The 27,471-nt window shown below is 40.9% G+C and overlaps 3 protein-coding genes and 2 non-coding genes across 6 annotated transcripts; 3 read left to right on the forward strand and 2 right to left on the reverse strand.

The window, feature by feature from the left end:
• Positions 1-281: 281 nt before the first annotated feature.
• trnat-ugu (transfer RNA threonine (anticodon UGU)) lies at positions 282-353 on the forward strand. Its single transcript has one exon. It is a non-coding gene; the product is annotated as a tRNA-Thr (tRNA).
• A 401-nt stretch (positions 354-754) lies between these two features.
• On the forward strand, positions 755-826 carry trnat-cgu (transfer RNA threonine (anticodon CGU)). The gene has a single exon. It is a non-coding gene; the product is annotated as a tRNA-Thr (tRNA).
• A 497-nt stretch (positions 827-1,323) lies between these two features.
• On the reverse strand, positions 1,324-11,382 carry rtcb (RNA 2',3'-cyclic phosphate and 5'-OH ligase). Its single transcript, XM_026918705.3, has 12 exons — positions 11,181-11,382; positions 9,393-9,471; positions 9,240-9,307; positions 8,576-8,675; positions 8,232-8,388; positions 7,388-7,544; positions 7,104-7,263; positions 3,365-3,540; positions 3,093-3,281; positions 2,407-2,517; positions 2,140-2,259; positions 1,324-1,926 (listed from the first exon to the last, which is right to left on the reverse strand). The coding sequence occupies exons 1-12, from the start codon at positions 11,271-11,273 to the stop codon at positions 1,819-1,821; spliced, it is 1,518 nt and encodes a 505-aa protein (XP_026774506.3). The 5' UTR covers positions 11,274-11,382; the 3' UTR covers positions 1,324-1,818.
• Positions 11,383-12,421: 1,039 nt separating this feature from the next.
• fbxo7 (F-box protein 7) lies at positions 12,422-20,222 on the forward strand. Of its 2 annotated transcripts, none has more exons than XM_026919535.3 (10): positions 12,422-12,950; positions 13,372-13,497; positions 14,669-14,894; positions 15,633-15,893; positions 17,194-17,338; positions 17,448-17,531; positions 17,880-17,975; positions 18,107-18,283; positions 19,064-19,110; positions 19,309-20,222. In XM_026919535.3, exons 2-10 carry the CDS (start codon positions 13,376-13,378, stop codon positions 19,480-19,482), a joined length of 1,332 nt encoding a protein of 443 aa, XP_026775336.3. In that variant the 5' UTR covers positions 12,422-12,950; positions 13,372-13,375; the 3' UTR covers positions 19,483-20,222. The 2 variants fall into 2 exon arrangements, with proteins under 2 accessions (XP_026775336.3, XP_026775335.3); XM_026919534.3 differs by having other exon boundaries at positions 12,424-12,950; positions 19,212-20,218.
• Positions 20,223-20,939: 717 nt separating this feature from the next.
• Positions 20,940-24,083, reverse strand: echdc3 (enoyl CoA hydratase domain containing 3). Its single transcript, XM_053237151.1, has 5 exons — positions 23,747-24,083; positions 23,031-23,152; positions 22,840-22,937; positions 21,617-21,817; positions 20,940-21,525 (listed from the first exon to the last, which is right to left on the reverse strand). Exons 1-5 carry the CDS (start codon positions 23,857-23,859, stop codon positions 21,193-21,195), a joined length of 867 nt encoding a protein of 288 aa, XP_053093126.1. The 5' UTR covers positions 23,860-24,083; the 3' UTR covers positions 20,940-21,192.
• Between the last annotated feature and the right edge of the window lie 3,388 nt (positions 24,084-27,471).

The following is a 27,471-nucleotide window of genomic DNA, read 5'->3' on the forward strand; positions in this document are numbered from 1 at the left end:
CACCATGGTAGTCTTGAATGTAAGGAAGTGGAACAGTACAGGCTCAGTCTACAGAGACTCAAGCAATCTGGGTTGCATTGAGAGCAGAGAATATGCTGGTAATGTGAACAAACACACAAGAAACAGAGCTGCAGTTCCTTACAGAGTGCAACTCACCAACCCTGGTCTTTGGGATAGCAGGTCCAGTCTTATGTGTAGTGGCATCACCAGTAACAAGTAGAACCATGGTCTGTTTGGCCAGAATGAGGCAATTGGTGGTTGGGTGGTGGCAAGGGAACAAAGGCATGATGGCCAAGTGGCAAGGCGTCGGTCTTGTAAACCGAAGATCATGGGTTCAATCCCCATTCATGCCTTTCTGTAATTTCCCTCAAGATCAATGCAGAATTTAGCTATTAAATGCTTTGCTGTGTCCTGGGGTTATACTCTGACCTTCAGAATGCAACATTTGCAGGTTCATAGCACTTTCCTCCAAGTTGGGCCTCAAGGTTAGAGAACAAGCTGCAGGTACATCAGTGTCTATCTATACATGCCAGGCAGCTGTACTGCACATCACTAGCAACTCTTTAATTCGGTCAGCTCCTCTACTCTGGTGTCCAACGCAGTAAAAGCATTTACTTTCTGCTCAATACCGGCTCCATAAACCGTACCCTAGTGTCATCCATTACAGTGACAGCAGTAGAAACGCATGCAGTCTTAAAAGATTAAAGTTTAGTCTTGCTAGGACAGCCCTGATGCTGGGTAGCAGCAACACAAAGGCATGATGGCCAAGTGGCAAGGCGTCGGTCTCGTAAACCGAAGATCACGGGTTCAATCCCCGTTCATGCCTTTCTATAACTCCTCTCAGGGTCAATACAATCTCGCTCTATTAAACACTTTGTATTCTAGGGTTATACTCTGACCTTCAGAATGCAACATCTGCAGGCTCTTAACACTTCCCTTCAAGATGGGCCTCAAGTTTAGAGAACTACGCTATTGCATTGCTACTAGCAACTCTTTCATTCAGTCAGCTCCTCTACCCTGCTTTCCAACGCAGTAAAAGCATTTATTTTCTGCTCACCACAGGGCTGAGCAGCCAAACACTCTGTGAGCTGACGTTCTTCCATTTATTTGAGCAGACGACTTTTAGTACACAGGAAAACTCCACTAGTCACAGAATGAAACTGCCACGGTAGTCTTGAATGTAAGGAAGCAGAACAGTACAGACTCAGTGTCTGCTGTCTACAGAGACTCAAGCAATCTGAGTTGCATTGAGAGCAGAGAATATGCTGGTAATGTGAACAAACACACAAGAAACAGAACTGCACAGAGTGCTTAAAATTCCAATAAATATGGGAAAATCTTTCCAAAATTTAGCACTCAAAATCATAAACCTGGAGAAATCTGTTAGCAAAGGGTTCTGTACAGTTACCTGCAAACAGCAGAGACACACACACACTTTTGCAGTATTACTGTCACACAGCAGACAGATCACTGATGCTTTTATTCCCCTTTTCATTGTTTTTCACAAAATCAATCTTCAATCTCAAACCAAAAAAAAAAAAATGCATTTTAGCCACTTGCTTTTATAACAATAAAGCTGTTAGGCAAAAAAACAAAAAACAACTTAATGAACTTTTCCTAATCTGGTGAACGGTTTTCTCTCCATACAAGGTGATGCACACATATGCAAAAGTCTTGCCTCTATAAAGATTGTGCAGAAATCATCCTCTAGCGCAAAAGTCACTCCACTGATGTTCCCAAACCACCCGTTCAATTTATTTGCCCTTGGGCATGATCTCTCGGTTTAACCATTTATTGGTTGTGCTTAGGTGTTCACGTTTAACCCTTAATCACAGCAATGGGTCTAAGCTTGATGGCCTTCTTGCTGATGCCGGCGTCATGGCACGTGTTCACCACATCTGTTACATTTTTGTAGGATTCTGGGGCCTGAGAAGTACAGAAACACACTTTAGTCACATTCACAAGACCACACAACTACATATAACAGGGTATGTGGAGATGACATTCATTTATCTTGTTTGTCTTGATACAGAGCTTGACATAGTAGTTAAGTGTCCTATTATGATGCCTTCCCTTTCCCTCTTTCATTTTCCATTAGCTTAATATTTTAAATATAGTAGAATTCACTGTGTTCCTCACCTCCTCCATGACCAGTTTTGGTGAAGCCACTCTGATGGCGATGCCCATGTCAGCCAGTTTATCCAAAACGTCCTGAAAGTCCAGATTCCTGCGGGATTTAGCTCGGGACAGTGCTCGACCCTGCAAAGCAAAACATATATTAGAAATTTCCAAAACAATTTAATGTTTACCATTAAATGTTTATGATCTAGCCCAGTCTATGATCTAGCACCCTCTGAATAATTGTGCAAAATTAGCCATAGGTGACAATTTTGTCCTTCTACTCACTGCGCCATGGCAGGTGGTGCCAAAAGTTTCAGTCATGCCCTGCTCAGTGCCCGTTAACACGTAGCTGCAGGTGCCCATTGTTCCACCAATCAGCACAGGCTGACCAGTCAGCTAGAGAACAGGGATACAAAGAGGATTATCCAGCACTAAACTGGGGTCAAGAGCATGCCAACTCTATTAGAAATCATAATTAACATTCGTTTAAATTAAGCTGCACCTTTCTCACGCTGTTTTTTTTTTTTTTTTCTTTTCATTATTTATAAAATTATAAAAAGATCAAAACCAAAAAAAATTCAGGGTATGATAATTATACAACTAAATATCATGCTTTGCATCAGAGTACTTGACCTTACTCATAGAGGATGACCTTAATGCCATAAAACTCTACAGAAGCAGTGAGTAATACACTTGATGTGGAAACTGTTAGATTTTTTTATTGTTAAGAGGATTGTGCTTTTCTTTCAATACTTTATCAAAACATTAAGCACATTCAATTTAAAAAATAAAAAATAAAAAAACGTGTGTATAATGTTATAGCATAATGTTAACAGTATGATTTATTTATTTATTTTTTTAAATCAGTGTATGCCACTTAACAGGAACCATTACTGGATGTGATCCTACATAATCTCTGACTCAAACAAGAAGCAGCAGTCGAACACATGCGTGTTCAGGGTTGTGTATACCTGGTAGTCGACGGCAATGAGGGGGTGATGAGGGGGGAAAGCCCGTGTTGAGCCCTTACGATGCACCAGCAGTGTTTTCTGTTTACCGTCCACCATGTGCTCCTCTACTTTAGCAATGTTATGGGACACGTCATAGATCACATGCATATCCAGATCATCAGGTGTGGTGCTAAACACTTTGGAGAAGGCCTAAAGGGCAAATAGCAGCTAATATTAGTGAACGCTCTCAAGCAGCGCCGACTGGTATGAATGTGGACCGAGTATGAGCTCACCTGGCGTGTAAGGAAGGTCATGGAGGAGCGGTTGACCCAGGCGTAGTTGCCTGCAGCCGCCATGCCCTTCAGGTAGTCCTGACCTTCAGGAGAACCGATGCGGGCACAAGCGAGTTGCCGATCATTTACCACGATGTTATCGCGCTTCATCGCCTTCTCCATGGCCACCAAAGCGTCTATACAAAACAAGAGCACGAAATAAGCTCACCAGACAGCATCCATTCCTTCAAAGAAAAAAAAAACCCACATCTGAAAAAAAGAAAACAATTATGTTCACAGTCCATTCACTACTTAAATCAGATCATCTCAATTATCAGTAATATAAACGCTTTGCACACATGCAGCTGTGGTACTACAAACACTGGGTGACCACCTGTATGATGTAGTATTTGCTATAAATAACCGTGTCATACATCTTTCCCTGGAACCTTGCAAGTTCTTGCCAGATTGGTGCTGGTTATGAATAACAGGGAAAACTGGCAGCTATCCAGTGTTCACAGAACCACAGCTACATACGTAAGCATTTGATTTAACCCCTCCTATTGGGCCAGGGGAGGTGAATATCAACTGCCTGCACAATGCCTCAATGTCATGAGGAACCTACTGACCTTAGGACTAAGACAGTCTGATGAGCATCACACTCATGGCACAGGAGGAGTAGTGTTAAACTTGTAGAACCTGTAGAAGGTTCATGTTGTGCCTAGATACCAGCAGCAGCACAAACGTCTTTGAAGCCTTCAAGTAATTTACATTTACATTTACATTTTGGGCATTTGGCAGACGCCCTTATCCAGAGCAACTTACAGAAGTGCTTTGAAGTCTCTAGCAATAAATACATCCTTATACTAGTTCACCAAGTCATGGGCTAAGATTATCACCAGTCCAGAAGCTCTGTTGTGAAGGTAATGTAGTAAAAAGCACACAGACAACACAAAGTGTTTTTTTTTTTTTTTTTCAACTAAAGTGCTAATTTAAGTACTTTAGGAAGAGGTAAGTCTTTAGATGTCCTTAAGACTGCCAGTAACTCAGCTGTTTGGACATCTAGGGGAAGTTCATTCCACCACCCAGGCACCAGAACAGAGAAGAGTCTTGATGCAGGTCTTCCTTGTACCCTGACGGATGGAGGGATCAGTCGAGCAGTGCTAGAGGAGTGATAAGTGCTTTGAAGTAAGTGTGTGCTGGTCTGTTTTTGGCTTTGTAGGCGAGCATCAGTGTTTTAAATATGATGCAGTAGCTACAGGAAGCCAGTGGAGGGAGCGTAGCAATGGGGCAGAGTGGGAGAACTTAGGAAGGTTGAAAACAACTCATGCATCTGCATTCTGGATCCGTTGCAGAGGTTGAATTGAGCTCAGAGGCAGACCTGCCGGGAGCGAGTTGGAGTAGTCCAGTCTCAAAATGACAAGTATTGCCCATGAGGAGGAGACACTCTTTATAGAGTGGCATGTTATACTGGGGGCAGAATCGAATAGCGTAGTGGGCATAACAAGGAACGTGCTGCATTGGTTAATAATATGGCAACATGACCTTGCGCAGAAACCCAATAGGATTTAGCCACAAGGACACGCCAGAGCCATCTGGCCACAAACGCATACAGGTGACCTTATTGCCAAAGCGTGCAGTTCTCCTATGCGTTCTGCTAGCAAAAAGGCAGGCTTTAGAGAAATCCATTTTAATTTGGAAAGAGGTCTTAAGAGACTCCATGATAAGGGGGAGATCCCACGCTAGGCTGGCTCTTAGGAAAACATCTTTCCAAATCTTTCCCTTCATTTGTGACAAAGAATCTAGGTGTTCTGAACACTACTGACAGCAGCAGTGGAAACCAAGACCTCGCTGGCCATTTTGGGGCCACAAGCAGGACTCTGTGGCCAAACTGCAGAATTCTGTGCAATGTGGGCAGAATCAGCAGTACAGCAGAAATGTGTACAGTAGACAGGGAGTCCAGTTCAATTCAGTTTTATTTGTATAGTGCTTTTAACAATGAACATTGTCACAAAGCAGCTTTACAGAAATAAATAGATTCAAATTAATCCTGTTTAAACTTATTTAAACCAAAATATATTGTGAAATATATGTGTGATATGTGATTATGTGAATTTATCCCTAATGAGCAAGCCAGAAGCAACGATGGTGAGGAAAAACTCCCCTGAGACGACATGAGGAAGAAACCTTGAGAGGAACCAGACTCAAAAGGAAACCCATCCTCATCTGCGTGAAAACGAATAGTGCAATTATAAATAAATCCCTTCTATAACTGTGTACTCTATGGACAAACAGTGCAGTTTGTGCAACCAGTAAACTCATTACGGTTTTCACATGAAGTCCGATTTGTTAAACCTATCCACTTTCCTCTGATGGAGGCCTGAGTACAAAGCTGCTCGTGGCAACCGCAGTCCCAAAGCCACCACAGCAATCGCAGTCCCAAGCCATCACAGTACAGCTCCCCATATGAGATCCCCAAGCCATCTCTATGCCCCCTAAGTGGCACCATCCTCAGTCGAGAACCACAGCCGATAATGAGCCAATCTGTCATCAGTGAAGAGGTCCACCTTTGCCTTTCCAAACTGCTTCCATATCCAGGACACCACTTCTGGGTGCAGATGGCACGATCCCAGGCACATGCTTTGCTTCAACAACACATCTGCGAAAGTCTATTGCCAGATTTGGAAGACAGTGTACTAGGCTTAAGACGATTGACGATAGCATGAGGAATCGCCCATAGATTCCGACTATTGCGATGACTATCAAGTTGAACAGTGTCGGAAAACGCGGTATCTGCAGCATTAAGATCAACAAAAATGAATTGTGTCCTAACCTGTAACGTTGGTTTCCTTTTAGCCTATTTTGTATCCTATATGAACCTTATGAAGCCATGAATGTGGATGGAGATTTAAATGAAGAAAATGAAATGTGTTGTTTATCAGGGCTACTTCACTTCACAAGAATTTAACAAGCATCTCTGCTGCTGTTCAACACAGAGCACATGCACATGTAGTTTATATAATTTTAATTCAATCTTCGTTACAGCTAATAATTTATTTTACGGTTTATTTACAGTCCCGGCTTCAGTTTTGCAGGCATTCCTGACCTGGTTAACGGTAGAATGAATGGATACTGCATGCAATCTCACAAGCCTAAGGGGTTCATGCAGTCTTCAATCTATTACGCATATAGCTCCATAAGGGGTACATGAAGTCTGACATATACAAGGTGAAAAAAAAAAAAAAAAGAAAGGAATAGAGTATGACGCTTATAGTAAATATGTCATGTGGTCACTTTGCGACTTTGTTGGAAGGTCTCAGCATGTGTATCTAGGATGAAATTCACTGCCTCCGGCAGTTAGGATGGGTGAAATAGAAGTATGGAAATATGCAAGTATGGAATTAGACGCACAAAACCTTGTCACATGCTTGTGGATCCCCCTGATGGCTGATGTGTGTGTGTGCACAATTATCAGTGCAAAAAGGGCAAAGAACTCAGAAATCACACACAGCAACTAAAACCACCTGTTTGTTTCAGATCCACAGGTCATGTTTAACACTTATTTCACTTTCATTCCTTCAAAGGACCTGACCATAATCCCAATTTCACTGATGATTTTTAAAAAAAAATAATTAGAAAAATAAACATGTAAAATTTCATGTTTGTAAAACTAGGTCAGTAATGAACGCAGTACCAGCCGATCTCACGCTGGTAACACAAACTAAGGAAAAAGGCATTTGCAGCAGAGCAGAGCGCCTACCTGTGGCCACCTGATGTCCCAGCCCACGGCTCCCGCTGTGGATCATCACACACACCTGGCCCTTGTGGTCGATGCCCATCTTTTTGGCTGCGTAGTCATTGTAGATCTCATCCACCACCTGGATCTCGGCGTAGTGATTCCCTGCTCCCAGTGTCCCAAGCTGCAGCACAACAGTTTATGCTCATATCATGGATTTAAACAAAACTCTAGTGGTAATCAACAGAAAGCCATGTGAATGGATAACTCAGTGAGCTAAGGTGCTGTGTGTCTGTAAACGTGCATACTTGTGGCAGTCCTCTCTTCTTGGCCTTGGAGGAAACCTTGTTTGGGTCGGCCTGCAGCATTCGGCCGTATTCTTCGCAGTGCTCTTTATCCTCGGCCCAGGCGTAGCCCTCCCTCAGAGACCAGTCCATCCCCATCTCCAGGGCCTCCTCCAAATCTCTGCACACACACACACACACACACACACACACAATCAGTCCTAAACTTTCTCCTGCCTGCTTTTTTAAAGCAGATGAGTCTATACAAATGGCAGTCTCATTCCTCAAAGCTGAGTGAAGCATATTAAGTAAACAGTATTCAAACTACAATTTTAATTTAATCTAATTATCATACAAAAGAAAAAACATCCAAGCCATAACACAGCAGGAAATTTACTCCTCCATGTACTCCACTATGTATCTAGAGTTGCATCAATTGTAAAATATATATACGCTATCATTAAAGAGTTATTTTAGAGCTTTTTGTAATCATTGAGAATTGAATGTTTTAAGCGTACTGTTTACATCCAGGTCTTTCTATATACAGTGTATTCAGAAAGTTTTAACGTCCCTACGCTTGTCCTATTGTGTCATTCAAAAATGGAATTTTTTTTCCCCCCTCAACCTGCAAAACATATTGGAATACATTTTTACAAACTGTTGCGCTTTTATAGCAGTGTTTCTCAATCCTGGTTGTGGAGTACCGTCAGCCTGAACACGGTACGTTTGGTGTGTTCTCTGCTCCCAGCTCACTAAATCAGGTTAAACTGGGCAGGATAGAAGATGTGCAAAGCAGTGGCACTCCAGGCCCAGGACTGAGAAACACTATTTTATAGTGTGCACTATAAAAGGTGTTGCTGGTGTTTACTTGGCACTCATGGGAATGACGCCCTTGGACCCCACTCCTACAGGGATGTGGTCAAAGAGAGCCTGAGCCAGCTGTTCCTTCACCGGCTGCACATCTCCTTCATCCAGGTTGGTTCTCAGCAGACGCACGCCACAATTAATGTCAAATCCTACACCACCTGCACAGGTACATCATCACTGTTAGTTTATTCCCTCAGTACTTACATTCACAAGCCCACACAGGGACCTAAAATGAATCCGTAAGGAAAGCGTTTTGGAGTTTCAGGATCCCCTAACCATCTATATTAACATTAATCACTGCATGGTCTCTTCTCGCCAAGAAATCTTGACTTTTTCCCCGCATACCTGGCGAGACAACTGCCGTAGGGTCACTCATGTCGAAAGCAGCCATGTTCCCAATTGCAAAGCCATATCCGGAGTGAACATCAGGCAGGCCTATAGATCTCTGCGACATGAATAAGGTCGAGTAAGTAAGCAGCACCTCAGTCATCTTAAAATCTCAGAAGAAGGAGCACTTACAGGAAGTCTTTCCCAACAACTGCTATTCTGCTTTAATACTCTACTGTGAGCCTTGGCTTGTAGAATAAACATGCAAAGCATATTACATGGCTTGAAACATGATTAATAATCGTGTGTAATGGCAGAATATATTTAAGGAAAAACTAATTATTGTAAAAAATTATCATATCATAATCACTGCACATTATCCATTACTAGTAAAATATAATGGTAAGTATAGCATAATAAAAGGTTCCTTAAATTAATAAATCCATAATAAATCCTTTAAATTGTAATATAACATTTTTATTTATTTCCTCTCACTTATTTTTCACACCTTCTACTTTGTTTGCTGTTGATTGCTACTTGTACATGCCTGACACAGGCAAACATTTTTCCCTTATGGGACTGATAAAGTACACATTTATCTAGCTGACCATCCATCTAGTCAATCTGTAAAAGCAAAAACAAAAACAAAAAAAAAAAACTTGGCAACAAATCACATGCTCACATGCACGATTCCCGGCAGAGCCGCCACGTTGCCGATCTGCTTCATAGCAGGCAGAAATCCACCGAGACCTGTTGGCAAAAAAAACTCAAAAGTCAAATATCAGAAGAGTCTGAAGCTGTCTTTACTAACGACGTCTAGAAGAACTGGTGATACCTCCTCCACGACATGCGTTTCGCAGCTCTTCGAACATCAGCTTCTCCAGCGCATCGTTGACGTAGAAGACGCCCTCCACCTACAGATGGGTTTCAGCACGTTACAGTTAATAAAGACGACACAGCAACAAGACCGAGTCCATGTTTTTTCCTTTAATTTGTCAGCCTTCCTTATACATACATGTCAATCTGTGAGCAAAATGATTTGCTGTTGTTGTGTTAAACAGATGTGTGGACAAAGATCTGTGATGATGTGATGCTGTTAGCCATCTTCCTGCTTCCATAATACACAGTATGTTTCAATTGGTAAGAATAATTTAGCAATTGGATTTGTAGTGGAGTTCTGCTGACCTTAGTCTGTCAGGTTTATCATGACATAGCTAGAGAGCTTGAGATGTCCGTCACATTAGCTTTTGCTTACATTATGTTACCATTTATAATGAATATTTCGCTGTAAAATACAACACCAAGTTTTTATAAACACAGACATTTATAAACATCTACGTTTCCAAAAATAAATTTGTTTTCTAAATTCAATCCCAATCTTTGCCGTTTGTTACAGGACCTGATATCCGATAAGTTGACGCTTATATTTTTTGATTTTGTGTAATCTTTTTATTGTGATTGCTATATTATTCTTGTTACATGAACATATGAAAAAAAAATAACTCTTGGAATGTCAAAGTCTTTATTATGATGTTATTTTTATTGTTAGTTGTAGTAATAAGCTTTGGTAGCTTTAAAAGCATTGATGAAATGAAGACGCTAAAAGCAGGCAGGTCTTGGTTTATGCTTTTCCCAAGCTTGCATGTTACATAACCATCTTTGGCAGCTGATAAATTCACTTCCACTTGACTAAACTGATCGTTACATGGATGAGATTTCCTAAGTGCCTTGCTGTTAAAAAATAAATAAATATAAAAAAATGAATTAGTAAATCATTGGTAAAAACAAGGCAAGACAAAGTTAGTTTTATAGCAAAAAGCAACTCAAGGTGTTTGTTTGCTTTCTGGCAGCTGGGAAAGATGGTCTACCAGATCAGTCTGAGTCAAGTCAGTCTGAGTCAAGTCAGTCTGAGTCAAGTCAGTCTGAGTCAAGTCAGTCTGAGTCAAGTCAGTCTGAGTCAAGTCAGTCTGAGTCAAGTCAGTCTGAGTCAGGTTAGATTGACCAGGTGAGTCTAACCAGGTGAGTCTAGTCTGAGTCAGGCCAGTCTAAGTCAGGTTAATTTGACCAGGTGAGTGCGAGACAGGTTAATTTGACCAGGTGAGTGTGAGACAGGTTAATTTGACCAGGTGAGTCTGAGACAGGTTAATTTGACCAGGTGAGTCTGAGACAGGTTAATTTGACCAGGTGAGTGCGAGACAGGTTAATTTGACCAGGTGAGCGTGAGTCAGGCTGAGATCACTTCCTGCCAGTGTCAGTAGCCTTGCCTTCAGGATTCTCTCCTCTGCTGATGAAACTGTCATGTAACTAGAAAAGCTTAGCAGCAGTAACTTTTGCGTCATATATTGTTTTATAGCAGTTTAATGACGTGGCTACGTGGCTTGGGAATAAGGCACATGAGAAGTAATGACAAAATATCACCACAAATAATAATAACACTCTCACTAACTAACTAGTTCAACTTCACTAGCTTGACTGCCACCTTGCCTGGAGTGTGTGAGTGAGTGTGTGAGTGTGTGAGTCCCAGCTGAACACTGTTCTTATCCAGGACACTGCTGCATGGAGCAGGAAGCCATTTGGGACTGATTCAGAGTCAACACGTCTGTAGAGCTGGAGACTGAAATACCTGCATGTTTGGGACGAATCCCTTCTTGATTCTCCAGCATGTCTTATCGATCTTGTCCAAAAACTGCAGCTCATCGTTGTAAGAGCGACTCATTGTTAATATTAAGGTTCCAACCCAGTTAATGGAAGATGCAGTCGAGTCGTATGGCGTGTGTCAAAGCTCTCACACTCCTCCTCCTCTTCTTCTACTGCTTCTGCTTCTGCTTCTCCTGCTTTAAATACAGTCTGGTGGGGTTCCTCTGAGGCTCCTTACTGCCCCCTGCTGGTTACACAGCTGCAGCAATGGCCTGTGGAGCAGAGCTTTCTGCTGGGGTGGGAAGATAGGATTTACTGGTTGGAAACAAAGGTCCAGTCACTTTTTCTGCTTTTTCTAGAAACCATATTGTAGTTGAAATGGTGCTGGATGACAAAAAATTTTCATTAATGTTGCAATGTTGGTTCTGGGAAAAATCATTATCCATAAATGTAAGTGTATGAAGACAAAACCTTATTTCTCTGTATTTAAAAGAGATTTTGATTGTTGTTATTTTCATTAAAATGTATGAAAGGTAAACAGGCCTGCAAATTGGCCAGGATGACATTCAGTTTTTTGGAAGGTTCAATTCAATTCAATTCATAGCAGCTTTACAGAAATAAATGGATTCACAAAAATATATATTGTAAATATGTGAATGAACCTTTACCTATATATATATATATATATATATATATATATATATATATATATATATATATAATTTTTTTCTCTTTTTTTTGATGTGCTTTACTTTACTGCTTTATTTATTTGCATTTATGAATGCCATTATAAATGTATATTTTTTAATTTATTGTGTATTGTTTGTTGGAAGGTGAATGAAAAGACTCCTCTATATATATATATATATATATATATATATATATATATATATATATGGAGAGAGAGAGAGAGAGAGAGTCTTAGGCATCCTATTTTTTTTTAGTACAAACTTTGTTATACATTTTTATTACATATATATATATATATATATATATATATATATATATATATATATATATATATATATATTGGTATGCCTTACTTTACTGCTTTATTTATTTGCATTTATGAATGCCATTATAAATGTATATTTTTTAAAATTATGATCAATAAAAGTAAAAAAAAGTTTTATGCTGGTGTAACTTGTAATTCCCAACCTTTAGCCAAGAGAAAACTAAAGAAACCCAAACGCCCATCAGCCTGAAACTCCTGCTCATGAGTCCCGCGAGTGACGTCATTTCAACATGGCGGCTCACACCGTCAACAGTAAACAAAGTCCCTTTAAATTAGTTATACTAAATATACACAAGTCTTTCCTTTAGATCAATCAGCATATATGCTTGTTAAATCTATAATACCGACTTTACAGTTTGCTGGTTTGAGAAGGAAAATACACATCACTCAAAACAGTTAGCTGGTTAGCTTGTTGCTAACAACACACGAACATTGAGGCGTCCATGTTTTTTGTTTTTTTGTCGTATTTCCGAGTTCCGATATAAACCATAAGCAGCATTTCTATCAAAACAAGTCCTAGAAATGTAAAAGTATGTAAAAGTGATTTGCATGCTCATATCCATTTTAAACGTCATTTTTAAACCTTGTTTTTGCGCTGAGCTTAAACTTTTATTTTACAACAACGTCAAAGAAACAAACCAAAACACACCACCAGAGCGACTCTTAACGTTTCTGCATTCACACTCTGTATAACGTTCAGACATCACTTTCAGTATCAACAAACAAACAAAGTTAGTTCAGGTGAGTGATGATTACTGACATTATCTTCTTTAAAAAGCTTAAACTGCTCGCTTAGCTCAGGTGTCCTTGCTGTATTTAATAATAAATCCAAAACAAGAAGTTACCGTAGACTTTGGAAAGCTAGTGCAGCAAAAACATAAACTAGGTGAAGCAGTCAGCTAATGTGAGCTAGCTAGCAACCTTAACTAACTAGTTAACTAACCAACCAACTAACTATCTGTCAGAGGAGCACTTATTGATAATATTAGTACACAGTTGTAGTGAGTAGTATGTCAAAGTGTAGAGACACACTGTTGACACACTGTTCATTAAGCTAAAGGGGTTTATGGTAAAAGTTGTAGCACCAAAACACAACAAACAAATCACACATGGAAGCATGCATGAGCTCTTGGACTGAGGTGTGATGTTTCGTCCTGTGCAGTAACATGAAGCTGAGGGTGAGAGTGAACAAGCAGACGAGCCGGGTGGTGCTGGAGGGAGCCGAACCGACCCTGACCCAACTCAGCACCCTGGTCAAAGAGGTCCTGCTGCCTTCAGCTGGTCTCAGGTAAGTTCCCACTTCTACAAAGCTGAAGGTGTGTTTACACCTGACCATCACACCTACATGTGTGTTTACACCTGACCATCACACCTACATGTGTGTTTACACCTGACCATCACACCTACATGTGTGTTTACACCTGATCATCACACCTACATGTGTGTTTACACCTGACCATCACACCTACATGTGCTTGTTGAACATCTTCGTTCCTTTATTCCCCCTGTGTTTCCTGTTACAATAAGCTCCATTCTTCTGGGAAGCTTTCCACTAGATGTTGGAGCGTGGCTGTGGGAATTTGTGTTCATTCAGCTACAAGAGCATTAGTGAGATCAGGCGCTGATGTTGGGATGTCGAGGAGGTCTGGGGTTCAGTCGGTGTTCCAGTTCATCCCAAAGGTGTTCAGTGGGGTTGAGGTCAGGGCTCTGTGCAGGACACTCGAGTTCTTCCACTCCAACCTTCACACACCATGTCTTCATGGAGCTCGCTTTGTGCACAGGGGCATTGTCATGCTGGAACAGGGAAGGGTCTTCTTCACAAAGTAGGGAATGAATTATCTAAAATGTCTTTGTATGCTGTAGCGTTAACATTTATACGACTATTATACGTCCTCCACCAAACCTTACTGGTGGAACTATGTACTCTGGTAGATAGTGTTCTCCTGGTATCTACCAAACCCAGATTCGTCCATCAGACATCCAGATAGCGAAGCGTGATTCATCACTCCAGAGCTTTCCACTGCTCCAGTAGCGAGTCCAGTGGCGAGTCCAGTAGCGGTGCTTTACACCACTTTACACCTTTCCAGCTGACGCTTGGCATTGCACATAGTGATCTTACGCTTGTGTGCAGCCGCTCGTCCACGGAAACCCACTTCATGAACACACAGTTTTTTGGGCTGATGTTGCTTCCAGAGGCAGTTTGGAACTCTGTAATGAGTGATGAAACAGACGATTGGTGATTTTTACACACCATAGTGATTCAGCACTCTGTGATCTACCGCTTTGTGGCTGAGCTCTTGTTGCTCCTAGATGCTTCCATTTCACAATAATAGCAGTCACTGAGCTCTTCAGTACGACCGTCAGTGTTCGTCCGTGAGGATTGCATAGCTATGAGCTCAGTCTAAAGCACCTGTGCTGTGTGTGTGTGTGTGTGTGTGTGTTCCTCTTTCACTACCTAGCGCTGATACAGAGTTCAGTCTGTCTCTGAACGGGAAGGAGCCTCTGGTGGACACAGGACAGACCCTGTCCTCGTGCGGCGTGGTGTCCGGGGACATGATCTGTGTAATACTGCCACGTACTGATTCTTCATCTTCCTCGCCATCACCTTCCTCTCACCAGACACACAGCGTTTCAGCTGTTCAGCAGAACACACCGCAGAGTCACGCTGGATTAGGAACACAAGAGGTGAGAGCTGAGATGTATGCGATATGATGATATAATATCGATTTCATGTTAATGGTTTCATGATACACTTTTCTGACGTATCATTGGTATCTTTTGGGGTTTTTTAAATGTATACGTTTTTAATAATTACAAACTGAATGGAAGCAGTTGATTCGATGTCATTTTTGTAACTTTTACTTTTTTACTTAATCTTTAAAATTGTATATTTTTACAGTTTTTTATTTTTACACTGCTTTTGCATTACATATTGTGGGACATATCGTGTATCGTAGAAATGTCCTCAATTATCCTGATATGATATTTTTTGTCGTATCGCCCATCCTTACTTAAAAGGCCATAATGGATTGATTATATGTGCACAATCTAGCTTTTAGTGCATGTCAAAATCTGTGTGTTTCTTTTATTTAAACACAGCCCTGTTACACAGCTGTGTTTACATGCTGTTGATTAGACTTTGACAGTGTTTGTTAAGGCTCATGGTGGAGTTAATGTTGGGAAGATTTAACGCGCCTTGTCAGGAAACTGAATGCTAATGAAATAAAATGAAGTCTCACTGATACCTTGGCTTCTATAGGTGTGTCAGTTTCTCTTTCCGAGAAGCCAGTTAAGCTGTTTCACTTTTATTTTTGGTGTATTACGTTTCAGACTGTGACTCGTTCCACGTAATAAAGAATAAAATAATGTATTTATAGCATTGTAATTAATCCTGTGAGTTTTGCTGGTGATTGTTTCCCTCAGTCAGGCGCCAGCAGCAGCCACGAGAGCAGAGAGAGCGTGTGCGATCCTGAGACAGAGGAGATGGATATGGAGAGAGGTGAGGATGAAGAGGAGGCAGTGGGCGTCTTCATCCCTGAGCCCATGCTGTGCTGTGAAGCTGAGGAAGGGAAGGTCCCTCACTCTCTAGAGACGCTGTACCAGGCTGCGCAGTGCAACAGCGCCTCAGAATGCCTGCTGCTAGCGGCACATGTGTTACTGCTGGAGACCGGCTTCCTGCCACAGGTCAGCGATCACACATAACGTAACTGACCCAATAATGCAGGAGACGTAACATACATAACATAAATCTACAAGACAAAGTTAGTCTTAAAAAATTTCAGAGTGTCTAAGACTCATACAGTATGGAACTATATTACATATTAATTTTTATTTTTTTTTTAAATGACACCGCATTCAACCTGAAATACACCTTAAAATAAAAACCGTCACTTTTACCCATTAAACAAAGAAAGCTTGGCGATTGGTTGAGTATTTATGACACTCCCACATTTTGTTGCAGGAAATGAGTAATTTGATTGTATTATTGATTGATTGATTGATTGTCTCTCCAACTTATTCCTGTTTTTGTGGTAAGGAAGAAGGAAATGTATAAAATCAGTATACAGCAGGACGGTAGAGAGAGAGAGAGAGAGAGAGAGAGAGGGAGAGAGAGAGCCTGTATTGTATGTGAATACTGTGTGTACATATTTAGAAAGAGGCATTCATGTGGGGCTCCCAAGTGACGCAACAGGAAAACCATTCGTTCTACTGTCGGGAGATCGCGAGTCCGAATCCGGATGGTGCCACAGTCATCCGTGGGTGGGAGTCAAAGGAGCAAAATTGGCCGTGCTCTCTGGGTGGGATGGACATATTCTCTCTCCTCTGTCAATCACAGGGTGTCATGGGCATCTGTGACGTCATGTATGAGGAAGAGGGCGGAATCGCGCTTTCCTCCAAGTGTGTTACGATGCCCTGTAGCGCAGCAGTTCGAAAAAGATGAGGTTGGCTGGCTTCACGTGTCTCAAAGGAAGCACGGGTTAGCCTTCACCCTCCCCACCTGGTAGCTGGGGGACACGACTGGTGGGTGGGAATTGGCCAAGAATAAATTAGGAAGAAAAGAAAAGGGGGGAAAAAAGACAGTATTTTTAAAATTTATTTGAAGAAATACAGACTTGTCATAATGCTATAATGCTACAGTGTGAAATAAAAGTCTGTTTCTTTGTTGACTGTATTGTTCCTGACTTCTTGTGATAAATACTCATCATTTCAGTATTGAAAAAGATGCAAAAGAAACATGATTACTATTTTAGACATTAACAAACACCTGCAGGGACACAGCAGCTAAATCAGCCGCTTTGTGATTCATTCTTGCCCTCAGTGGTCATGAAGAAAAGATTCATTTGATTAAATCTTGAAGTTTTCAGAAACAGTTTAACAAGATGGTCTACTTTATACCACAGACATTCTGCCAGATCTGGAGGATTGTGTAATTCACCCTTGGATTGTGTAATTCATTTGGTTTTATTGTGTGTGATGAGTGCAGGGTTGTGACGTCAGGGCCGGAGAGATGCCCAGCGGCTGGCGTGCAGCGGGGGGCCTCTACAGGCTGCAGTACTCTCACCCGCTCTGTGAGAACAGCCTGGCTCAGGTGGTTGCTGTGCCAATGGGCCAAACACTTGTCTTCAATGGTACACATGCTGTCACCATTACCTACATGTTGCCAGTGTGTGAATACACTTTGTAGCTGCAGCTGATGGTGTTGTCAATGTTTTTTTGGGTTTTTTTTTCCCCTCACAGCCACTCTGAAGATGAGTAGCGCAGTAGAGAGTTCACGGAAGCTGGTACTGAAACCGGACGCGTACGTGACTAAGGAGTGGGCAGGTGCAGAATATGACACTGTATAAATTAAATGAAAATATCTTCATGTCATTATATGTAACTGCATTACATCATGGAACAGTTCTTAAATTCAAACAAGCGTAACTCCACTGTAGAGCCCTGTAATTAAATGCTTTTTTCTATGACATAGTTAAGGTCTGAACATTATATTTACTGTAGAAGGTAAAGGTACTTGGTACATGCAGTTTACCAGAATCCCCTCTGCTATCAGTTAGCCTTATATCAGACTCTGTAACTCAGTTTTATATATATATATATATATATGATGTATGGGGTGCTAATTGCTTTTAATTATCTGTCTGGTGAATAAAAGAGATTTTGACTCCGTAGGTGGAAACGCTGGAGTGGCCTACAGAGACTTGCAGAAACTGTCTCGTGTCTTTAAGGACCAGTTGGCTTACCCACTCATTGCAACAGCTAGAGAAGGTAAATCAGACGCAGCTCTCCCTTTACTGTTCTGCCCCTTTAAACACTTGTTATAGTAGTTTTATATCCACATATACATGAAATGGCCCTGTGTGTGTGTTTTGTGTGTGTCTCCCTCCCTCTCTCTGCAGCACTGGGTCTGCCTGCACTGTTTGGTCTGGCTGCGCTGCCCCCTGAGCTGCTGCTGAGGATAATGCGGCTGCTGGATGTGGCCTCCCTCCTAATGCTGTCTGAAGTATGCAGACACCTGCACTCCGCTACCCAAGATGCCTCACTCTGGAAACACCTCCTTCACCGTGACTTCAGAGGTATCAACACACCACACAGGCAGTCCTGTAGAGTTAAACTGTAGAGAGAGCGTACTGGTCACGTGATCGCTTTCTTTTGTGGACAGTCTGTGCCATTACCAAAACGGGAAGTGACCAATAGCCCTATAGCTCTGGATCACAATGGCCACATTATAACTGTTATAATATAACTGTTTATATTATTTATTATTATATAACTATAATATAACACATTATAAGTGTTATAATAAAACTGCTCTATGGTGAGGAAGTGGAATTTGGTTGATTCTGGAGCTCTATTTCTGCCTAAAATGACACCTCAGGTGCTGTCAAGGTCCCCAAGGTCATAGATGACATTTATTCAATCTATCATATTTTTGGAGACCTGGACCGTGGACCACTGGGCTTGCCCTCTCTCCTCACCCTCATTATAAACAAATGCGTGTGGACCAGTACTCAGCAGTAGCTACCACCACTAGTGCTAGATTGAAGCTGTTTATCAAGTATATAGTTACACAGAGCAAAAAAATATGTAAATTAAATTTCTAAGTAGTGTGTACACTCCCATGCAAATGTCTACGCAGCCTGGCGCAGGTTATTGTTTCACATTTGGGACACCAGACTATACTGCTAACTCCATGACAAACAGACAACTGCACTAGTGCACTCTCTCTATATTTTAACTCTACGGACCGTCCTATACTGGCCTAACACCTGTCATTTTTTCCCTCTACACATTCTGCGTTTATTATTTCCTAAATTCATAAGAATGGCTGAAAGGTTTTTTTTTTCTTTGTGCAGTGAGTAGTCAAACTGACACTGAGCACAGAGACACAGACTGGAAAGAGGTGAGGAGATTGAAAATGCAAAATTGTCAAATGATTTTAAACTAAAACACCAAATGGTGTTTGAACTTCACTGATGCTTCTCTTTTACTTAAAATTCACAGCTTTACAAAAAGAGATTTAAGCAAAAGAAGGCACTGAACAGATACAGAGCGAGGTGTTACCCTTTCCCAATTCCCCCAATTTATCCTCTTGCTCCAGTGCCCATCCCTCCTCTACCACTTCCTCTCTTCCCGCCCGGCATCATCGGAGGAGAGCACGATCAGAGACCTGCCATTCCACAGGGCATCCTGCCACGCCCACGCTACGACCCCATTGGCCCGCTTCCAGGTCACGAACCGCGTATCGGACTTCCCTTTGGCCGGCGTTTGCTGAGGCCAGGCGGGAGCCGAGCGCCAGACACCAGGAGAGGCTTCATCTGAATCCACTTTCCAGATACTTCTACACGAGCCAGAGGCGTCTAAAAATCTTACAAACATTAAACCTGGCAAACTCACACTGGCACTAAACATTTTACAACTTCTCAGATTAGTATACATGCTCCAGAGACAGGCATATGTTTTATCAACTCCCTATCCAACATTCCAGAATAAACTACATGTATTGGAAGATTTATTTGGACTATTTAAGTTAGCAGAGAGAAGACATCATTTAATCATCACAGGTCAGAAACAAAAACATAAGGACAAAACAAATTCCTCAGCAATCTCAGCCTGTCAGATACAATTTCTCTTATTTATGTGATGAAGAAACTAAATCTAATTTTCGATGATATGTGGATTATTGGATAAAATAAAAATAAACAAGACCAAAAATGCCTTGTCTTATTTTTTACGGATGCATAAATAGAAAACCACACTGAAGAAATGAGGAAAAAAAGCAACAACAGACGAGAGAAAATGGAAATGATAGCAAATAAGCCTGTTCGAGTTCGTCTCTGAGGTCTCGTCTCTCTCCCTATCAGCTCGAGGAATGCAAACACTTCTCATGCAAAGATCTCTCATGACCTTCAAGAGCTTGTCAGGGCATCTCTTCATATTGCATCACTTTACTCATGTTCAGCACTGCACCAGTTAAGCGTTACACTGCACTTTGGACAGCATTTTCATTTAAGCCAACAGTTTGGCTCATTTCCTTCTTTCCCAGAATGCAATATTAAAAATAGGATTCTGTCAGAAAACTCCCACTTTTCTCCAAATTTTACTGAACAGAAATGTTAGATGACCAACAGTTGCTTCTCATGCTACAAAGGCTAATCCTGATCTAACATACACTTGACTCCAAATTTATTGGCACCCTTTACAAAAAGCAAAAATGAATTTATATAATGATTAACCCATGCAATGAGTGATGTTTTGAGCGTAATCATATGGGCCCTGAACCTCTTTGTTTAAAGTCTAACAATACTGGAAGAACACCTGTTTACAAACCCCTTTATTATATTCTCAGGCTTGTGCTTCAGGACTGTTTTCATAAATTCAGATGACAGTGTTTCAGTAAGGTTCCTTTCTCTGTTGAATTGGATGTTTCCATCTAAGGTGAAGTTGTAACCTCCTGGCATAGGCAATCAGCTCTTGAGCTAAAATAACCTGGTGCTTGGGGAAATTCATGATGGCCTCAGTCTTCATAAATGAAGAATTCTGCATGGTCGGAAAATTGTAAAGGTCAGAATATTTTCCATGTGCTGTGCCATGTGCATGTTTACTCATAGCCACAAATATAATGATTATTAAAAAACATATCATTCCATATCACTTACTTTACCAGTATGTGAAGATTTCCTGCACCTACCAAATGATCATTTCCAAAAAATTTTCCTTTTTTTTTTTTCAATTGTTTTATTAATACTCATGATTGGAGCATAACAAATAGTTTGTGATTGGATAAGGTTTTTTTTTTGGTTGTTTTTTTTTTTTTAAACTTTGCCTGCTTTTATTACAGTTAAGATCCTAACAGGATCTCACACTTATGTCAAATCTGCCATCACACAATACAGAAATTGGCACTTTGTTTACGAATACACGCTTTTCAATCTTTGTCACGAATGCATTCTAATTATATCCAAATGGTGGTTTGTTACTGGAGTCAGTCATGTGCTTTCTCAGTGGTGTTGGTCCATAGAGGCCGGCGTTTCTCTAGAAAAGCCCGAATTCCCTCCTGTCCATCACGCAATGCCAGATTGTCCACCATGACAGCTGCGGCAGTGGCGTACGCAGCGTCTCGACCTTGTGCCATCTGCTTCTGAAAGGCTGCTTTTCCGAGAGCCACCACCGGGCGACTAGACTCACAGATTCGACGTGCAATGGCCAGCGTTTCTTCTTCCAAACACTCCTCGAGTACCACCTTACTCACCAGTCCGTGTACCAAAGCCTCCTGCGCCGAGATGGGGCGGCCTGTGAACAACATCTCCATTGCAACCTGGGGAAAAGACAACAGGGTTCAGGACGCTTGATTAATAATAATAATAATAATAATAAAATAATAATAATAAACACATGTGGAGATTTACCTTTCTAGGAACAGCTCTTCCAATGGCCACTCCTGGAGTAGAGCAGAACAGACCGACATTCACACCGGGAGTTGCGAAGCTTGACTTGTCCGTCGCCACAGCAATATCACAACTGGCAACTAACTGACATCCTGCTGCTGTGGCAATGCCATTCACCATCGCGATCACGGGAACCGGGAGGTCCTGAATCAGGGTCATGACCTTCAACAATAATAACATGCAAAGAAGACTGAAATGAAATGATCACCACACCACACACTGTACCTTACTGCATACCCTTTGTTTTCATGTGATGTCACAAAAATGTGTGTATTCTGTTGTCCGCCATTTTGATTCCCTTCCCACTTTGATTCCGAACTGTTCCAATCAGCCAGGTGGACAACATAAGATTCTTCAAGGTTCTGAATGTTTTTAGGAATCAGGGTCCTGAGGCTTGAAGAAAGGCGTAGGTTATGGAAGGCTGTTGATAATCATAAGGAAATCACAGCAGAGGAGAAGTGGGATCGAACAACCGTCTGTTCAAAACATTTAGAAACAGGGAAATTCACTTCTATAGTCTTCTTGTACGCAAAGATGAAATCATGATAATGATTAAAATGTTTGATGTAAAATTCAAACTAACACATGTCTGGGTGTACAAAATTTTCCAAAAATATCTTCTGGGATGTTTTTTTTCTTAAAAGATTAGTGATTATTTGGTTTTCTGCCGCACCTGATGCAGCTCATCAAGAGCCACAAGACTTAAACATTTAAAGAAATCAAAGGGAAAAGCTCTCGCATACTAACTTTCTTTATCTATGTGTTTTATTCTTGCTCATTTCCTGACCAATGATTTGTTGTTAAGAGCATTAAAAGCTTCACATTTTGCCATTTCAGGCTTGGCCCTTTTTTTTTTTTTTTTTGCCCAGGAGTGTGTGTGTAGGTAAATTGTCCCCTGGGGTGTAAATGATGGCCTTTTTATGAGTATTTCATGTTGTGCTTTAACAAATTGGAAAGTTTTTGTTTTTTGTTTTTTTTAAAGAAATTATATGAAGAAGGCCTACTTGAAGGCATTAGGTCTTAGTTAGGGAATCAAAATGGCAGCGTTTTATTTACAAATGTAAATATATATTTACAAATGTTGCATTGTGGGTAACTGTGTACATCACAGTGACATCACTGAAAACAAAAGATAACAAAGGACGGTGTAGTTTTTAGTAAATATTTGGTAACTATGGCCTGACCTCTGAGCAAACCCTGAACACTCTTGTGTGATAATCTCTGCCGTGTGTCGAGGTCAGCTCCTTAAGGTCATGACCTGAGGAGAACACTGGACCCTGCGCTAATCAGGCAAAAACAGTGATTCAAAAAGTTATTGGATATTTTCCACAGCAATGGCTGCAGGCTTAACTGTACTATACTAAATGAGACCTGCCTGATATGATGATGACTCTCAGGTCCTTGTCGTCTATACCAGTCAGGATGTTCTCCTGTAAAGAGGTTAACATGGCGAGAGACAAGGCATTCCTCTTCTTGGGGTTATTCAGAATGATTCTCCTAAAATCACAACATAATCTCATACATGTGATCAGTGATCTTACAAAGGTTTGAACATGACGCCTAGAGCCAAATCCCCCTGAACAACTACATAATGATCTATTCATGATGCTTATACTTGGATGGATATTAAACAGTTTCACCTTAATGACATATTTAAAAGCTTCCAGTAAAGAAAATTCTAGATAAAAACATTTACAGAAGCCTCCTCTCTTACAGACAACTAGAATCATCTTTATCTGATGATTAAAAAAACCTTTTCAGAAGTAAATGTTCTCTGTTTTGGTCCACTGATTTATTTATTAGTAGCTTCATGTGAGGTTTTTTCCCTCCTGAACCTGCAGTACATGTTGTTGGTGTTGTGGTGGTTGTTGTTGTTGTTGTTGGTGTTGTTGGTGCTGGTGTTGTGGTGGTTGTTGTTGTTGTTGGTGGTGGTGGTGCTGGTGTTGTGGTGGTTGTTGTTGTTGTTGGTGGTGGTGGTGCTGGTGTTGTGGTGGTTGTTGTTGTTGTTGTTGGTGTTGTGGTGGTGTTGTTGTTGGTGGTGTTGTGGTGATTGTTGTTGTGTAAATGGCACTGAACAACTGCATTGTGAACCTTATCCCGTCCTCCTGCTGACTAATGGTTAATGGAGAAGTCGTCTGAGTGCAGAACATCCGCGCTGATAAACGGCAGAAGCTGGAGAACCTGCTGAACACCACCTGAGACATGTTTTCCTGAGACTCTGCTTCGACACGAAGTGAAATTAGCTGACAAGAGCAACGGGATTAAAGTCTTCAGTTCATAATAAAAGTCAAGCTGGCAGTGTCAGTAATGCTGCGTTCAGGGTGAAGTAAGAATTCCCGTCTACAGCCAGTAAAAAGAAAAAAAAAACCCCACAGAAAACACCTCCTCAGCTTGAACTTTCAACTCATCCGCTTGGGCTAGTCTTCTCTACTGCCAGTACCTTCCCTGGTCACGGAGTGACGTCAAATCAACATGGCCGCTCCCGGAAAAACAAAACTCCGACTTTCCGAGTGGGAATTACGAGTTAAAGAGCCTTCAAACTAGCGGTGTTTGAACAAAGAAAATTTAAATAAAGAAAAATTATGACTGAAAAGGCTCCCTTTTTAAAATTTCTGAATCACAAACAATGCAAAACAATGTGCATTTTTATCTTTATAAAACTACATAAGTCAAAAACTGCTACAAACAGAGGTTTAATATTGTAAACAACATGTATTACAGGTTCACCAAGTTTTAAAATGAATAAATAAATAAATAAGTAATAAATAAATAAATAAATTCTCTCCAAAATTTGATTGAATAAATAGGTCTCTGACCTGAGAAAAATGCTTGACTGAAACATAATGAGCTCTGTATCAGCGCCTGAGGCGTCTTTTTAACCAGAAAGAGCTCCAAAGTCAGCTAAAATGCCCACTTCCATGACCTCTTTCAGATAGCAAATTGGTTGTGGGCCTTATCTGGTTGAATTTAGGCCCACATACCACCATGGCCCACTCCCCTCGTATGGCTCTTAAGCTGCAAACTCATGCCAGAGCTCAGTCTAATGCTGTTTCACACAAGACTGTGGAAAAAAAAAACTGTGCCAGTATTAAACCAGAAGGGCCTAAAGTAAGCCAGATCTCGCCCAGATTTTGTTGCTATCGTGCTCTAGATCTCAGAGGCACAGGGCTTCAGTCATTAAAAAGCTATTGAAGAGCTCTTTTTAACTGCTATAACTTTTTTTAACTGTATAACTTATAATGACAGTCATTATAAATTATTAGTCATTAGTCATTATAAACAGTGTACCTCAGCGCAGTCTCCGACACACAGTTTTGGAGCCTCACAAACTGTGGCCTGTTGTTCAGGTAGTCCATGATCCAGCTAACTGTAGGGGCATTAACATTCATCATCCTAAGTTTGTTTTCCAGTTGGTCAGGCAGGATTACATTAAAAGCACTGGAAAAATTCAAAAACATATGCTGCATCCTAATTCACCTACTTATACTATGTACTAAAAGTATGTAGTCTTTCTGTGAAGAAAAAGTACATACATCTGAGTAGCAAAAGAGTATGTATGTACTGGGACATACTATCACGCCATATAACGGAAGAGAACTATGTCTCTCCAAACTCATTGTATTTCATCTTTTCTTCATTCATTATTCCTTAAAAAACTTTGGTTAGTGCTTAACATTTAAGTTCTTACACTTAAATACTGAAGACACATCAATAACCTTACACTTGTCCGCCATGTTTGCAGGTTGAAATTGGTGAAGCAGTCCGTCACAAAATTCCTCCTCCCTCGTGCAAGGAGTTGTGGGCAATATTAACTGACAAAATGCCCACGGATCCACACTTCAAAAATCTACCAGAAATAGTAGACCATCCGGATACCTTTGGGATCCTCATTTCAACATACTATGATTTGGGACACACTAATTCTAATCTCGGATACTATTTAGCATGGATAGTGGACGAATTGGGATGCAGCAATAATCCTCACTGTAGCTCCAGGTTTGTCTAGGTGTGAGTGGGTTCTGTGTAGCATGTATACACATCATTAATGGCCAAATGCCTAGTAGGCAAACTGTAGGGGGTCCTGATGTACTGTGACTAGTTTTCTGAGCTGTTTCAAGCCTAGCTTCTCAAAAGTCTTCATGAAAGTCAATGCAGTGGGTCTGTAGTCCTTAATAGTGCTGGAACATCCTGTTTTTGGCATGGGAACTATACAGGAAATCTTCCAGAACTGGGGCACGTTCTGTAATCTTAGGGAGAAGGAGAACAGATGATGTGGCATGCCGCACAGCTGGCTGCCACAGATCTTCAGCATCCTGGAGGCTTGCCTGTGCAGAGTTTTCCCAGTTCTCTCCTCATTTGGTCAACTGTAATATTCAGGTGGAAGAAAAGGAAGATGCAGTGGTGGTAGATGGTGCCTTCAGTGGGGAATCATTAATAGTCAAGGTCTTAATGCAAGGATCTTCAGTTTTCTCTGCAAAGGCACATTTGATAGAGATGAACTAACATTGGTGTAAATATACTAAGGCACAGTTTCCAAACCCTGATCCTGGTCTGCCCCCTGTACTGCACATTTTAGTTTTTTTCCTGATTCAACACACCTGATTCAATTAATCACTTAACTAACAGCACTTCCTTAGTTGAAGTGGGTACGTTAGAGAAGGGGAAACACTTCAGTGTGCTGGACAGGAAGTACTCCAGGACCAGTGTTGGGAGCCTAACCTTGGATAAATGTGCTTTAATAGGAAACAGGTGAAGACAAGAGAGCTTGAACGCTGTTAAGAAACCTGGGAGGTAGAAGCGATTATGGATTGGGGATCCTGGATTATACACTTTTTTATTTTGTGAAGCATTTAAAATAGCAAAATGATCACATTTAGCTTGCATGGTCAAATGTATATAAACAACTGCCTTGACTGAAGGAATACATTATGCAATTTTTAAATGAAAGCACTTTTTCTGTTAAAGCTGCGTGAAACTCTGTACATACACCCCATCAAATTATAGTATCCGATCTCAGCTCTGACTTCTGTTCACAAACCAAAAATGGAGATGGTCCAAGCTTCTGCACTCCCTTTCAATTTAATCTTTAATTATAGACTGCTGACAGCAAGGAAGAAACCACATATCATATCTTTAATTTGTGCATTCTCTCATTTAAATTTTGCAATGAGCACATAAAAAACTATCCCATCTAATCTAGCTACTGTATCTAATTTAAGAAACACTGCATGCTCGCTGTGATGGGAAAACCTCACCGTCACATATATTACTACTGCAGGAACACTAAAGTATACTGGAATTCCACTTGCATCATTAGACTGAATGTGCTTTAGGAATAAAAGGACTAATGTTTTATGAATCAAGGTATTTGAAGTGCTCAACTGCTGTTGCTGATCAAAAAGCTTTAGGTCGTATAACACCATAAGGAACACAGACCTGATCCTGATTGTGACAGGGTAATAAAAACAGAAGACGTTTCCATTTTTCAGAACTGCTGATTTTGTACAACTTGTAAGGCTCAGAATTCTGGTTTGGTTACCTTATAAAAAGTGAAATCTAGAAGCCTTAAGGGTTCTTCGGTTTGTCTCTACATGGAACCCCTAAGGGATCTACAACTGATAGGATTCCCAACAGAACCCCTTTAGGAAGTGCAAAAACTCTTAACTGTCCACAGAACCCTTAAAGAACCCTTTTTTCTAAGAGTGTACTGCTTTGTCCTTTCACCATTTCCAATCTCCCACAAGAGGGAGTCACACACCAGACAAAGCTACTCTGGGCCTGTACAGTAGTTCTCAGTTGGATTTTGTGCTACAGTA

Source organism: Pangasianodon hypophthalmus, chromosome 9 (genome assembly GCF_027358585.1).
Source record: "Pangasianodon hypophthalmus isolate fPanHyp1 chromosome 9, fPanHyp1.pri, whole genome shotgun sequence".
Lineage (NCBI taxonomy): Eukaryota > Metazoa > Chordata > Actinopteri > Siluriformes > Pangasiidae > Pangasianodon > Pangasianodon hypophthalmus.